At 38.4% G+C, this 16,438-nt stretch overlaps 1 protein-coding gene across 1 annotated transcript in view; it reads left to right on the top strand.

The window, feature by feature from the left end:
- Positions 1-16,438, top strand: part of IQGAP2 (IQ motif containing GTPase activating protein 2) — a 268,669-nt gene that overhangs the window by 193,476 nt on the left and 58,755 nt on the right. Inside the window, exons 14-17 of the mRNA XM_019728145.3 lie at positions 1,492-1,582; positions 7,308-7,475; positions 11,650-11,792; positions 13,648-13,818. Coding sequence (XP_019583704.3) covers positions 1,492-1,582; positions 7,308-7,475; positions 11,650-11,792; positions 13,648-13,818 — 573 coding nt within the window. The remainder of the gene's footprint in view (positions 1-1,491; positions 1,583-7,307; positions 7,476-11,649; positions 11,793-13,647; positions 13,819-16,438) is intronic.

The following is a 16,438-nucleotide window of genomic DNA, read 5'->3' on the forward strand; positions in this document are numbered from 1 at the left end:
AAGTAAATACTAAAGATAATTCAATACCTTTTCATTGCCGCTATTACTTCCTTTTTGAAGCTATTCTTAACTACTTAGTCTTTTCTTCCCCTGCCATTTAACACCCCTACTTACTATAAGTTCATCCCTTCTTGACTATTTCTAGATTATGTATCTATAGCTAATGTTGCCCTAATCACATATTATAATTATTTTTTGATACATCTCTCTCTTACACTAAACTGTTAGCTCTGTGAGGCCAATCACTATGTTTTTATTTGGAGTTTGGGGGGGTTATTTTGGTTTTATTTTTGTCTCTGTAGCTGATAAACGTTGAGTGTCATTGTGTTTCCTTCAAATTTAAAGTGTCCCATGGCCCTCTGGGCCACCCTGGGAACCACAGTTACTGAGTGATTGGGAGAGAGTATTTGACAAGGGTAGCCAGAGAAGCCTTTCTCAGAGGAGGTGGCATTTGAATTAAGGTCTGAATGATGAAAAACCAACAGCCACGTAGCTGGGGTAGAATGTTGTAATCTGAAGGAGGCTGGTGTGAAGATCTGGAACAGGGAGTAGAGGAGTGTGAGGTGAAGCCTGAGGGGTCAGCAGGGTCAGATCATTAGATCCCCACAGTCCATGGGAAGGGAGTGTTGTTTCCTCCTAACTGCAGGAGGAAACCTTTGGAGGAGTTTAAGCCAAGGAGTGGTGTAAAGAGATACCCATTTTGAAGAGATCATCTGGTGGGTCTCTGTAGAGGTCCAATGTGGTAGAGGGCCAACTTGGAAGCAGCAAAAGCAAACAGGAGACCAATGCAGCTGTCCAGCTGAGAGATGACGGTGGGCTGGACTAAATGGGGTGGCAGGAGAGAAGGGAAAAATGGTTGGATTGGGAGTCTATTTGTTTTTTGTTTTTTTAATATGGACACACACACACATATATGTGTGTCTGTGTGTGTGTGTAGGTGTGTGTGTGTGTGTGTGTGTGTGTGTGTGTGTGTGTATATATATATATATATTTTTTTTTTTAATTGGTGAACAGTGTGTTTCTCCAGGGCCCATCAGCTCCAAGTCATTGTCCTTCAATCTAGTTGTGGAGGGTGCAGCACAGCTCCAAGTCCAATTGCTGTTTTCAATCTTTAGTTGCAGGGGGCACAGCCCACCATCCCATGTGGGAATTGAACTGGCAGCCTTGTTGTCGAGAGCTGGTGCTCTAACCAACTGAGCCATCCGGCTGCTCCACCTACAGCTCATTGTCTTCAATCTAGTTGTGGAGGGCGCAGCTCACTGGCCCATGTGGAAATCGAACCAGCAAACCTGTTGTTCAGAGCTCGTGCTCTAATCAACTGAGTCATCCGGCCTCCCCTCTATTTCATTAGTATACAGTATATGGCAGTACTTGGTAGTTGCTAAATAAGAGCTGTGGAGATTATAATAAAATGACTCCTAAGAAGCAGTTATTAATTCTGTTTCATCATCATTCACTGTTCTTTCTTTTATTCTATGACAATATTCCCAGGACCCTGCGAGTGCTTCTAAAATCCTTTGGCTCGATGAGATACAGCATGCAGTCTATGAGGCCAACATGCACCAGGACAAAGCAAAGCAGTGTAAGCCCTCGCCTCCTTTTGCTGGCTCAGCTTGCCTTGCTTGTATCTGTTATACTTCTGAATTTTTATTTTAATTCCTAATTTTTTAAAGATTATGTAATTTTTAATTTCTGAAAAGACTTGGACTCTTACCAATTTTCATTCTTGAATGCACGTATACAATAAGATCTGTTGGTTACACTCTTTTCTATGATTCGGTACTATCTCCAGCAAATTCTGAGAATGTTGCTGAACAAAATCCAGGAAGCAAAAAGTGGTTTCTAAACTCTCAAATTTATAGTTTAATCAGGTCCTTTCTTATTTTAATCCTTAGAAAACTAACCTGTCTCTGCTTAATGAATGCCCATCCTCCTTTCCATGCCTTTTATTGTTTTACTCAGGGTTTTCCAGAGAAACAGAACTACATATATTTCTTTTCTGGAAAAAACTAAGATAGATAGATAAATACATAGATAGATAGATAGATAGATAGATAGATAGATAGATAGATAGATAGATAGACAGATAGACAGATAGACAGACAGATAGATGATAGATCTGATTTTCTGAAAGTATTATATATAGTATATACGCTGTCTATCTATATACACACACATATATATGGAGAGAGAAAGATGGAAATTTATTTTAAGGAGCTGACTTATGCAATTGTGGAGACACTAGCAAGTCCTGAATCTGTAGGTAAGCCAGCAGAGGCCAGGTGGCAGTACTTAATCACCAAATCATAAATGGATGTACTTACTGTGATGGACAGCAGAGTCAAAGCCATAATCAGAATAATCTGATTCACAGACAACTATGGAATTGGCTAACTGAATATGGTTTTCCTAGAAGTGAAAAAGACAGTTACTAAATTCTTACTTGATTTATACAAGTGGGAAGAAGAATTCTAGGTCAAGTGAATAGAAGTATAACTTGAATCATAAAAACAGAAAGTCATAAGAGATGTCATCAAAATGGTGGCGTGAGGTGAGCCTCTGTAAAGCTCCCCTGGAAGTTACAACTAATCGAACAACAATAACTCCACAAAGGACTCCCTGCACAGCAGACAGGCAAGACGAAGAGGCCCACTACTGAATTCACCTAAAGGTGGGCGAATCCTATGAGCGGGGGAGGAGGGAAGAGAGAAGTGCAGAGACGGAGCTGCGTGGGCACAGGATGCAGACCAAGCTCAGTGCTCCGAGCTCGCTGCATCCCGGATCTATCACAGCTGCGGGAGAGGGAAGAACTCGGACTGCTAGGGCTCTGCTTATGGCCCACAGGACTGAGGGGGCAGCACATAACATGGCTGAACCCAATGCTCACAGCAGAGACCTCGGAGAAAAGACTGAGGGAAGAAAGCTGAAAACGGTGGTTTAAGCCCTCACTGCCGAGCAGAGAACGGAAGCCTTAGGCACTGAGACTAGCCGCCCCCTCCCTACCCTCCCAGAGCTCGCCCCGCCCCCACCTGCCCGGTACTAGAAACAGAACAGTAGCAGTGTCACATCAAAAGAACAGAATATTTGCTGTTCTGAGAACTGTGGACCGCAGACACAGATTCACAGCCCAACTAGTTCCGGCAAACATTTATCCATAAAGACACGTGTGCTCCAATATTCATTGCAGCTTTGTTTACCGTGGCCAAGACATGGAAACAACCAAAATATCCTTCGATAGATGAATGGATAAAGAAGTTGTGGTTATATACACAATGGAATACTATTTGGCGGTAAGAAAAGATGATATAGGAACATTTGTGATGGATCTTGAGAGTATAATGCTAAGCGAAATAAGTCAGACAGAAAAAGCAGAGAACCATATGATTTCACTGATATGTGGTATATAAACCAAAAACAACAAAAGAACAAGACAAAAACAGAAAGTCATGGCCCCTCAAACAGTCCCCAGACTTGAGCCCATTTACAGACCCAGAACACCTTTAATAAAGGGGAGGCCAAATCCCCTTGAGAAAGGACTCTGCTACACTACCAAAATTGTATACTGTTCATCTTTATCGCAGGCTTCCCCAAAAAAGACCTGTGGCCTTTTACCATGGTGACAGTCCTGTGGGGAAAGGACATTACCAGTCTTTTCAGGGATTACTAGACCCTGGCTCTGAACTGACACTAATTCCGGGAGACCCAAAACTTCACTGTGGTCCACCAGTCGGTGTAGTGGCTTATGGCAGTTAGGTAGTCAATGGAGTGTCCGCTCAGGTCTGTCTCACAGTGAACCTGGTGGGTCCTCAAACCCACCCTGGAATTTTCCCGCTTCCCCAGGTCCAATGCATAACTGGAATTGACACACTCAGCCACTGGCAGAAGCCCCACATTGGCTCAAATGAGAACATGGGTTTTTTTTTATTTTATTCTAAGCTTCTATTTTCATAGAGGAATAGTATGAAAATTCACATGGCAATCTAAAATAGCTTCAAGATTGAAATACAAACACTCTACGTAGTTGAATAACCTATATAAATGAAAGTAAGATTCCTAAAAGTGTAGTTCATTAAGCTATCCATTCATGGCATAACTAGAATCGATCCTGTTCTGTCAGCTCATAGATTGCTGTTGAGATGCCTTAGTCGTGCTCCAGAGATGTGCTTTTAAACTTTGGAAGCATCTGTGAGGAACATCTGGTTTTGATTTCCTTAGCCTGGAAAAATATGCGTATTTCTCCAACCTGAACTTTTATATACCCTTAGGATCTTTGAAGTCTTTCCGTTCTAGCACTCCAATCCTTAAGAAAAATAAAATAAAATTGAGATGTGTACATGAGATATTTAAATTTAAATATAAAACTGAAGGCAGCTGTAGTCTGAAGAGAGACTTTCAAGAAATTTGACTGTGATAAAGGCACTCAAATAGCTGGAAAAGGTTACAGTTTTTCTCTTAGAAATCAAACCAATGTATAATACACGTTATTTTATTCCTTTCATTCTGTGTTCTTCTTACATTTGGCCAGCAAATGTTAAGTTGATTCTATTTTTCATACTGAGACTCATGATTCTATTGACTATGAAAGTAAGGAGTTCTCAAATGTGTGATTTTTGTTTTTTTTAATCCACACTTGCACATTTAAAATCTTACCTTCTACCTCTGTCCTGTTCCTCAAAAGAGTTGATATAGGTTCTTCTATGCTATGTAACAACAAAAAAGATGTTCTGAAAATAAAAACGACGTGTATTCTGATACTGAGATGAGCATTTTCCAGTTTCTCAACAGGAATTTAATCCTTTAAAAGCATTTTTTATCCTTTGTTTGAAGACTTGAAACAGATTCTGGTCACATGTTGTAAGCATCAAACCCATTCTCATATAATTGGATAAAAGAAAATGTGTTGGCTCAGATATTTTACCACAGGCAAGATTTAAAGGGCAAAGGAACTCAAGTCCCCTTCATGTTGGCCACAGTGTTCATTTGCACTAAAGCATCTTGCTTTCTTATAGTAGGTTTGTCTCTACTTTTGACTCCTCAGAGCAATGTTTCTCAACCTTTTTCCATTATTGCATCCTCAGGAATCTTTCTAGACATGATTTTCCCTAATTGGTCCTCACCATGAAATTTTAATACCACAGATATATTGTATATCTGTTTATGTACCATATGTAGATCCGTGCTTTATACATAAGACAATTTTTTTACCCCCTCCCCCCAAGAACCAATTTTTGTGCTACTGGGGATTATATAACCTCTTTTGAGAAGGTATGCCTTAGAGAAAGCCTGCTGGTATATATGGCTTAAGATGTAAAGCAAACATGTTTCTGGATCTCTTAGATGACTTATGGGAGATTTCTTAATTGTTTGTTAGCAGAAATGTACTTGACTTTATGGAGATTGTTTATAAGACATCCTCAGCTGTCTGGAACTTAACCACAACCCACATAGTAAGCCAAAAAACAATAAAAATAGATGTCAAGAAGTGTGCACTGGAACTGATTTACTCTGCTCATTGGGGACCTCTTGGACAGACACTTTGAGCCTGTTTATTATCTTAGGCAAAATGCTAATATGTTTGGTTGTTTCTGTTGTGTATTGTTGTTTGGGCTGCCCTATGCAGGCAGACAGCAGCAAGAAGTGATAGCTGACAGTGACGGTAGAGGGAAAAACTAAAAAGCATAGGAGTTTGAGACCATTTAGTGCAGGAGTAAAGAAGCCCACATACCTCTATAAGCCCTTGAAAATACCACTCACTACATTATAGCATAGTGCAATTTTAATGGCATGAAGGACTCTTCAGCTCTCAGCATACATTAAGCACTTTCTGTATACCAGGGACTGTGGATAAAATGATGAGCAGGATAGAGACTGTCCTGTCAGAGTTTTCTCCAGGGCTTTAGATTTTCATGGAAAAACGGTTCTATTAAGGTGAGGGATAAACTTCAGTTATCTGGAAAATTAACCTGTCGATGCACTCCTTGCACATTTACACTCAAATGATAAAGCATATTACTATATGCAAGAAATTTACGGTTTTTAATACCCATCTTTTAAGGAAAATAGCATTTTACTGGGTTAGATGCAGCTATCAGATGTAATTCATGTAAAAATTCTTTGTCATTTACTGTTACTTCTACGTCTCTCAGACCACAAACTTCTCAAACACCAGTACTACGTTTTTCTCATCCTACAAAGTTTTCATGGAGGAGAGGAAAGGGGGTTCACCCGTTCCTGTTAACTTCTATAAGCACAAGGACATACTGCTATACCTTTTGTTCAGCAACAGTTGGAGTTTGCTACACAAGTTCTCCTTCATTCTTCATATGCTCCTCCAGATTTGCGCGACTTTGACTCCTGGCTGTTGAAAATCAAACTCTGTTTTTCTTGCACTTTGAGCCTTTATAGTTCTATGCACATGTGAACATGATTTAACAACAATACGCCATTTAACATTTGTATGGTGGAGTTTGACGTGTGTGTGTGTGTGTGTGTGTGTGTGTGTGTGTTTAAAAAAGAAATATCCATCTCTCCCCTTTTTCAAGATCTTTTTTCATCTAGAAAGTATTTTAAGCTAGTTTCTTCCATTTTTTATTCTACATTTCTAACAGTGCATATATAGGTTGTGAAAACAGTTCCATTGGTTGGGCCAGAATATTCTTACCTGGAACTAAAATGGATAATAAAGAATTCGCCTTGTTAACTTCAGGCAACCAGTGTGGTTTTATTTATGGGGAGAGGCAGAAATTTGAAATGGGATAAAATGCTTCATAGGTCTAATTTGGTTCCAGAATTAAATTTCTGGTCTCTAATGCACATGTCCACTAGCTGTACCTGTTGCCTTTCTAGAACATTCGTTTCGGTTGCTAATGACAATCTTGGAAGTATGCTAGCACTCTACTGGAGAATATCAGGAGTTCCATAGCTTTAAGCATCTTCCTTGTTCCAAAATAAATGTCTTTGTAAGTCTAGCTCTCAAACAGTGATTAATGACCTGTGTATCTGTTATTGGTGTACATTCACCCCATTTCACAGATTATCACTGTAAGCAAAACATAGTGTCTTAATACACACAAGAGTAACCAGGAAATACTGTGACTTTTAATAAACTGTGCTTCTGTGGGATCTTATTCTTAAAGCCTAAACTGGTAGGTGAGTTTGTGACTATCTCTCAGGCATATATGTACATACTCTCAAAGGGTGAAAAGGTTTGATACCAGTGCGTTCCTAAAAGTTTGAATTATATCTTGCATGCCGCTAGGGTGAATAGAAAGAAGCATTAACAGAAAAAATTTTTTTTCATTACCTAGGGGTTACGCTGATCATTGATGTTAATCAGTGTTTGGAGAAAGAAAAGACAACTGATATTCTGTCTGTTTTGAAGTCTTCTGCTTGTAATACAAATGACATACTCCCTGAATGTGCTAACAGGTACTATGATGCCCTGGCAAAGAAAAAAGAGCAAAAATCTAAAAGTGGTAAGCATTTTCATCATTTAGCACAAACTAAATATTATTTTGAATATGATGATTTCTGTGGTATTATAGTTTCTTAATTTTAAGACAAATAATTGCTTTCAAATGAACATTTCTAAAATGATTTTTATCATCTATGGCAAAGTAAAAATTTTAGATGTTTCTTTTCCTCTTTGTTTTTGGAAAGCTGTCATTAACTTGGTAGCTATGCAGGGGTGACATTGTAGACTTGAGAAAAGACAATATTTAAGAAGACTTTGCTTTATGTAGGTCTTGTTTGTTGATCCATTCCTCCAGTGATACAAACTGATTTTTACACCAATATTTCTATCCTTTTTGAAACAAATCATAAATGATTGCACAATAGTTAGTAGGCATAAAGAGTAATTTTGAAAATATGAAATAAAGTACAATGACTTGGTCTCCAAGGGATTATTAGATCAATAACCTTGGCAAATGTTTCTGCCTAGTCAATCCAATGGCAGATCGTGAAATGTTAGCTCTGAAAAGTATCTTTGAGATGGTGAGTTTAATACTCATTTTTCAGATTTATAACCTCACATTCGTGAGATTTTGTAGACAGAGGGAGAAAATGACAAACCCAAGGAGGTAAATTTTTGACAGAGTTAATCCATCATTCCTTTAGTAGATTTTTACTGAGCACCTCCTATGTCCTAGTGTCAAGAATCTCAGTGTCTCCTGACTCCAAGACTGGTGTTTACTTGCACAGATCATAGGTCTTGCACATAGTACTTTTCACCTTCAGGAAACTACTGTGACTGTATATATGACCTTAGAAGTGGAACTTGAGAAAAAAATTTTTTTAGTTTAACTGGAAGTCTGTTCAGTAGTACCCTCTGTACCTACTTTTTAAAGCTTGTCTGGTGTATTTCTAACTTGGAGATTGCACTGTCCAATTCAGCAGATTTCCTGTTAATGAAATATGAGGAGGGCTATTGGCCACTCCCTCTTGGCCTTCTGGTCACTTTTGAGCCCCTCTCTGTTCCCTTCACACCTCTTTCTCAGGAGTTACCGTAATGTCCCCTACCTCATCCTTCATGAGAAAGAATTGCACACCGTATTGATGCAGAGGGGGAGTTCCTAGAGATGACCCATTATAATTTCAAATCCATCCTGGCTCCAAAGTAGTTTATCTTCTCTCCCCTAAATTCCTACTCCTCTTCCTGTGTGCCATGTTTTGGTGAATGGAATCAAAATACCCCCAGGCATCCAATTCAAAAGCCTAGGAAGAAAGTATCATGGATTCAATTTTCTGCCAGAAAAGAAAGAAAACAAAAAAAAAAAGGACAACAGGGACTTTGTTAGGGCTTGTGTTGAATCTGTAGATCAATTAGAGGAGTATTGCCATCTTAACAGTATTAAGTCTTCTGATCTATGTACATGTGATGTCTTTCCTTTTAATTAGGTCTTCTTTAATTCTTTCAACAATGTTTCATAGTTTTCAATGTATAAGGCTTGTATTTCTTTTGTTAAATTTATTCCTATGTATTTATTTTTTGTGCTACTATAAATGTTTTCTTAATTTCATTTTGGAGTTGTTTATTGCTAATATATAGAAATACAATTGACTTTTTTTAATTGAGATATAATTTACATACTGTAAAATTCAACATTTTAAGGTCTGCAATTCAGAGGTTTTTAGTGTACTCACAAACTTGCACAGCTAATAATACCACTAGTTAATTCCAGAACATTTTCATTACGCCAAGCAAAACCCCATCTCTATTAGCCTTTGCTCCCCATCCCCCACCCTCAGCCCCAGACAACCCACTAACCTACTTTCTGTTTCAGTGGTTTTGCCTATTCTGGACAGAGCATATAAATGGAATCATACTGTGTCTGGCTTCTTTCACTTACCATAATGTTTTCAAAGTTCATCCATGTTGTAACATATGTCAGTTCTTCATTCCTCTTTGTGGGTGATAATATTCCATTGTATGGATGTGCCACATTTTGTTAATCCTTTCATCAATTGATGGAATTTGGATTTTTCCCCCTACTTTTGGCTATTCTGAACAATATTTCTGTGATCATTTGTGTCCAAATTTTTGCATGGACGTATTTTCATGTAGTTGATTTTTGTGTGTTGATCTTGTATTCTGCAACCTTGCTGAACTCATTTATGCTAGTTTTTTAGTGGATTCCTTGGGCCACCACCTGTTTTTGTAAATTAAGTTTTATTGGAACCCAGCCACACTCATTAATTTATATATTGTCTATGGCTGCTTTTATGAGGCAGTGACAGAGTTGAGTAGTTGTGTCAGAGACCTGGAGTCTACAAAGCTGAAAACATTTACTCTCTGGCCTTTCACAGGAAAAGTTTGCCGATGTCTGTTCTAGAAGGAAGAGGAGACACTTTCTAGGCAATTAAAGACTGATTTTCAACCCCAAATAGTGCTATGAACATTGTTTTGGGTGATAAATACGATGATTTATTCTTACCTGTTTTTCCTGAGATTCTAGGATGTCTGTTCTTTCCTAAACGGAAATGTCCACTCAGGTGGCTCACTGACCCTTACAGCTCAGCTTAGCTCTTATATATAGGTATAATTATGTCTGGAAGGCATCTAGAAAATATGCCTCTTTTTAGAACACTCACCACCTCTTAACTAACTGGAATCTTTCTCTTTCATGGCTTTTTAATTAGTCTTTTCCCTAAGTAACAACCCAACTATATGTCTTAGGAAAACTACTCGGACCCCGTGCTAGAGACACCCTCCTCAGTCTTTCCTCTGACTATAAATTCAACCAGTATGAAAACGATAAGAATTCTCTTTTCGTATTATCCACTGACATCCCAACCTAAAGAAAGCCTTCCAGTGCCTATGTGTTTGGCTGTTAACCAACTAAGACCTTTTTACTTCTCAGTTCTTATGCAAATAAGAGAAAATTTCTGATTTTACCATTTTTGTTTGCCTTCTTTCCGTCCCACTGAGAGAGTTGCCTTAAAAAGGGTGTTTATTCTTCTGAAAGCATTTGTAAATCTTACAACTATTGGTAATTGAAAATATAATGATTACTTGTGATCGTCCTGATTTGTACAATATATTTTCTAGTAGACCAGCACTTCTAAATAGGTAACAGCTGTCTGACTGTCCATTTGAAAAAGAGATACATCTTTCTTGCTGGGCATTGACAAATAGAACAGTTGAGGGCCACTTAAGATCAAATAAAGAAGCAACACATACTGAAGAGCTATAAAGTTACATCTGCTTAGTTATGTGAATCCATTTAAGTATTCTATGTGAAAATTCACTTGAACTTTGATTTACTTATAAAGGCAATTTGTCTAATGCTCACTTGGCAATAGATGGCTTAGCTTGGTCTAGGTCAGTGCTTTTTATTTTTATTGTTTTTTTGTTTTTGTTTTGTTTGGTTTTGTTTGGGGGGTGGGGATTAGCTCTCTAGTCTAGGACAGGAGGCATGACCATTCAATAAAATAAACAGATTCCTAAATAGAAAGTGTAGCCCATGGATGGTAAGGAGATATTATTATTAACCATTGTAAGCCATGGCTGCCATATATTTTTTTCTCGTACACTCCTACCCTCAAATTAAGTCCTTACAACATTTTTTTTTTCTCATTTTGTGTGGTTGTATAGAGCAAGATGAGTCAGAGGAACCAGAATTTTCCTTCTCCCTACTTAGTGACCTTAGTCATTTTGTCCTTTGGGTAAAGTTGTCAGCAGAGACGAGTCACTTCTGCTTTTGTCTAATGCAGATCACTGAGCCTCCTTAAATAATGAGTTATAGCCCTTGTAGGTCACGTCTCAGAGAAGTTAGACTTTCTAAACAAAGGATTCTTGCTCTTTGCTATCCTCTGTCTACGATGGTGCTGTTCACATTTACCTGGGGCATAAATTCCTTGTGTGCTTGTCCTTCCTGTTGACATTTGTGACTCCTAGCCTCCTCATGAAAAGTTTGGGATCCGAAGCTAGCATTAGCCATCACTCTCTCCTTGTTTGGCGTAGCAGGGAGCTGCCATTGAACACATAGCATTCATTCTATTTTAGTCATTTCTAATGATTTTATCTTACACTATCTGAATGCTTGGTGAAAAATGTCTTCATTAGATTATTTTACACATTGAAGAAGCTACATTAATGTACAGGTGTTCAGTGTTCCTCTCTAGAATGTAACACACTTTTTTCTTTAGTGTCTACCGAAGGTTCGTGGCTCAAACTCACCCTTCAAGAGAAATATGATTACTACTACAATGTCGATTCAAGAGAGAGTTCCTGGATCACCCCCGAATCTTGCTTGCCTAAAGAATCATGGCTCACAGGAAAAGAAATTGAGGTAGGAGGTTGGTGTTTGATGGAAAACTGTACTATAAGTGTGATTATTTTTCTATTTTTGAATCATGGAAGTGATGGGAGGAACTAATTGATTTATTTGGAGGCTGGATATGTTGCAAAGTCTTCATGAACTGCAATGCAAATGGATGTGGCTCCATGATTAACTTTCAGAATTTTTACCATATTGACATAACAACACCAAGCAGAGCAGGGGGAGAAAGCTTTTGTGGCTTTTGGGGGGATGGTAGATCATCTTAAGAAATCAATCTTCAGGTGTTCCTTGACACAAAAACTAGTGATAATTCTTTCATTGTCGGTATTCAAGATGTCTTATTTCTTTCCCCCTCTCAACCTACAACACAGATAGGTTCATTTTTTTCAGAAGTGAGTAATGCTTCCCAAGGGGAAATTCTCTTAAAAGAATGTTCACCAAGATTGCTTTGGACCTGAGACCAAAAGATAGACCCAAAAAATGTGAAAATTGCCGTTTGATCCAGGCATTGTAGTATGTTTAAAGAGAAAATACTGGTAATAATTGAGTTCCATTTTGAAAAAAATAAGTAGAACATACCAATGTAGATCTTATAGAATTCTTCAAAGTCACCAACATCCAAGATACTACAGTATAGCAATATTGTGGACAGAATCACCAGTGCCATATTTACTAAAACTCAAACAAAAACCTGTGGCCCGGGGCTGACAATGCCACCAGAAATCCTGACTGACAAGACGATAGCAAAGAATATAGTGTATTAACTAATTTCAAATGTGCAAAGTTCCCACAGTTTACAGGAAAATGGCATTGTGGCAATGAATTCTTAGAGCTACTTGTTGAAAAATGAAAGTGTGGACAATATTAAAAAACCATATGCTATAATTGAGAAGATGTATCAAACTGTGAAGAAGCAGCATCGAAGGGTTAAAATTCAGAGCCAAAAACTACATGTGACATCCAGAAATGTCCCGGGAATAACTTTGTGAAATTGAGAATCAGTCTGTTAAGATTATTAACAAGTGGAGGATCTACCCTGTAAGAGTTTATTTCTTCTAAACAATCTGAAATTACTGATTTTATTCAGTGAATGGACATATATATCTTCTCTTAAAGGTATTTATGCATCATCTTTTATATGATTTCACTTTTAATTTTTTAAATTAACCATCCATCAATTCCGGTCACACAGCATAAGACGTGTCAGCCATAGAAATGCATCCGATCTTTGTTTGCATCTCTCAAAGAACGTAACCAAAAGCCAGTTCACCGTCCACATAAAGACTTCTCACAATTCCCTTTCTTCCTCTTTTCTCATTCATCTAGGTTTCCACTGTCTGCCCTTGATAGCGCTTATCTTTCCTCCCCAACCCTTTTCCTTCTGCCCCATGTCTCTAATTTTCCCCCAAATGTGAGGTTTCCCCAACTTATTACAGGGGTCTGCCTGCTCTGGCCGGGCAAAGCAGAGGGGCAGAGAAGCCCGAGAACCTCATGGGCACAGCAGTCTTTTCCTTGGCAGCTCGAGCGAGACAGGAGTGATGCATGTTCTTAACTGTGATCATCCTTGACTATTTTAACTTTGTGGTGCTCAGGCCTCACGCCTGGCAAAGGCCTGCATCATCCATACATCTGCGATCATGCAACCGCGTTCAGCTCAGCACAAAGTTTAGAGGATTCCAGAATCATGTCGCTAGGAAGAAGCTAAGCCAGTTCATCCCTTGGCTCTGGTCAAACCTGTTTTTAAACCAAGCCAGAACAAGCTATCCATATATCGTTTTCTGAAAGATAAAATTTCCAGAAGCTCTTCTCTATGCTTCTTTCACCTGATGTGTGAAGTGTAACCATAAGAAATGTCTCTTGCCAGGACATTATTGAGGAAGTCACAGCAGATTACATTCGTGAGAAGATGTGGTCTGCTTCTGAAGATATGCTTCTTCGCTTTCAAGCCACAAGCTCAGGACCGCTCCTTAGGAAAGAGTATGAAGCTAGGAAATCATTTTTGTATGAACAAGAAGAGCATGTGGTCAAAATACAGGTATGTGACTCACCTACCACTAGTTACAGCCAACTGTCATATCTGCTGAAAATGTTTTATTTGATAATAGGACAGTCAACGACCAGCATTCTAATAAACAAAACTGCCTGCAGATTTTTTCCTTAATCAGTGCCCCTGAGTCTGCTTTATTAAGGCTCCGAGATGGGAAGCATGTTGAAGGATTTTTTTCCTCTGGTGTTCTAGAGAGTATTTGGGGGCACTGTGGATTCCCACAGGTTCACCTGCCACCAACCCAGTCGGAGCCAGAGGAACATCTCAGATCAGAGCTGAAATCATGTTTCTCTGCAATGCTGGATCTCCTTGTGTCACCTATTTTCTGACTCAGGTGCTTTGTGCATTGTTTTTTTTAGTTATTAGTGGAGGTTGAGTGGCGTCTGAAAGAATACAAGAGCTAATGAAATCGATTGAGCATCTGCAAGAGTGTCTTTTCCCTTATAGAATCTGTCATTCTTCACTTAGTCCTGCAGGAAAATCCTCAGTCCCAACTTTTTTGTTGTGAGTTGTTCTTATACTTGCTTGACTTGTCCAAACTTTCTGGTTGGAAGGAGAGGACCTTGCCGGATTTAGATGTTTCTCCTCTGTATTCCCCTAGCAGCCTCTCCCAGCCATCATGCTGGCTTCCAAAATGTTGTCTGTTTGTCCTTTTGTGTGCATCCAAAGTGATACTGTTATTGATGGGCAGAGTTTGACAGGTTTTTGCTTTGGCCAATAATAATGAAATTTCCTAAATTGAAAGTTTTTAAGTTGAAGAGCTTCTCTTTTGTGATTGATCATTGGTGTACTTACCTGCTTCCCTCACCTAACTATAATATCGTTCAGGACAGAAAATGAGTTTTTAAACTTTTGTATTATTATGTCTTGCGTATGGTAGGTGCTCAAATGTTTGAATTTGCTCAGAGCTTAAGATGTTAGAAGCCAGAAATGATTCATTTTTTAAAAGAAATTTCTCCTATAAACCTGACACTCAAACGGATTTTTCTAGAGGAGCCAATAACTTTTCCAGTTTATTCCTTCTTTAAACAAATGGTAGACACCATACACAGGAAGTGAACAAAAGCACAAAAATAGAATCATGTACACTGATGCTAAGGCTCTAATTTGCACAAAATTCAAAAAGTGTCAGCCAATGTGGCACAATTTGGACCAACTCTAAGTTCTCCAGTCTTGGGTGCGCTTGGAGTAGTGGTGCAGTTGGAAGACATTCTGAAGAGCCCGCCATATAAAATCTGTCTGATATCAGGACCCAGGGCTGAAGTCATGACAGGGCTGGGGAAGGACAGAAACAATCATTTGGAGCCTTTTTCCTCCATCAGAAGCGGCAGGATTGAAGAAAAAACTAGCCATCAAACTATGAAGTCACTCTACCATGCCTTTTTTTTTACTCTGCTGAGTTTTCTGACAAGCAGGTAGATGAAGTCTAAAGGCAAGCTATAGACTGCAGATGAATATGTAGTCAATAGAAACCTGCTAACCCACAAAACCAAAGCACTGTGAACCAAAGGGGATCATGCTAATCTCATTTCTTCTCAAAGTGGCTGATTGACCCTGAATTGGGGAAATGATCTGAAATCTAAAGACTTCCCCTCCGTAGAACTGGCTGAATCAGCCCCAGACATAGTAGTCTTAACAAATTCGGAGAGAAAACGCCCAGGCTGAACACAGCCACATCCCAGCTCCACCATCTTCCCTCCCTCAGTCTCCTCCCAAGAAACTGAATAGTGGTACAGAGAATATATGTCATCAATAGCTAAGCCTCTATCTCAAGTGCTTGTGGAACAAATCAGAAGGTGCCCAAGTAAACATGGAAAGTCAAGAAGAATTTATATAGCCATATGGGTTTTTTTCTGTTTCTTTCTTTCTTTCTTTTTTTTTTTTTAATAATGGACGTCCTTGTCTCATTCTGATTTTAAAGCGAATGATTCTTACAATTCACCATTAGGTATAATACAGATTATTGTTAGATTATCTTTTTCTAAAGATTAAATTAAGGTTAAGAGTTTCCATTTACTTTTAGTTTATTGAATTTCTTTTTAAATTGAAAAAGAAATATAAATTTTATCAAAAATGTTTTGCACTTCTTGAGATAATTTGTTTTTTATTTTAATTCATTAATGTATGATTAGACTTTTCGTTCATAAATAATTCTTTGTGCAAACACAACTTTGTGTGTCTGTGTATCCATGTATACACATTCAAACACTCCTGCATTCAGTGTGTGTGTGTGTGTGTGTGTGTGTGTGTGTGTGTACCTAGAAGTACATAGACTATATATGATACTTTAGTAATGTTTTATTTAAAATATTTGTTTTCCTATTCATGGGTAAGATTGCTTATGATTTCACTCTCATGTCTTCTTTTTGTCTTTGTCACTCTTGCAAGTGGTTTGCCAATTTTATAGATCTTTTCGTAAAACTACATCTTTGTTTAATTGATAGTCCTTATTTCGTTCTTTTCAATGTCATTGATTTCTCCTCTTATTTTTATGCTTTTTTTCCATCTGTTTGCTTTGGGTTTATTTTGCTCTTGTTTTTCTGGTTCTTGAGGTGGGACCTGAGATTAATGATTTGAAACTTTTCCCCTTTTCTAATGTATGCATTAT

Source organism: Rhinolophus sinicus, chromosome 3 (assembly GCF_057876585.1).
Source record: "Rhinolophus sinicus isolate RSI-liver-muscle chromosome 3, RSI-T2T, whole genome shotgun sequence".
NCBI classification, from domain to species: domain Eukaryota; kingdom Metazoa; phylum Chordata; class Mammalia; order Chiroptera; family Rhinolophidae; genus Rhinolophus; species Rhinolophus sinicus.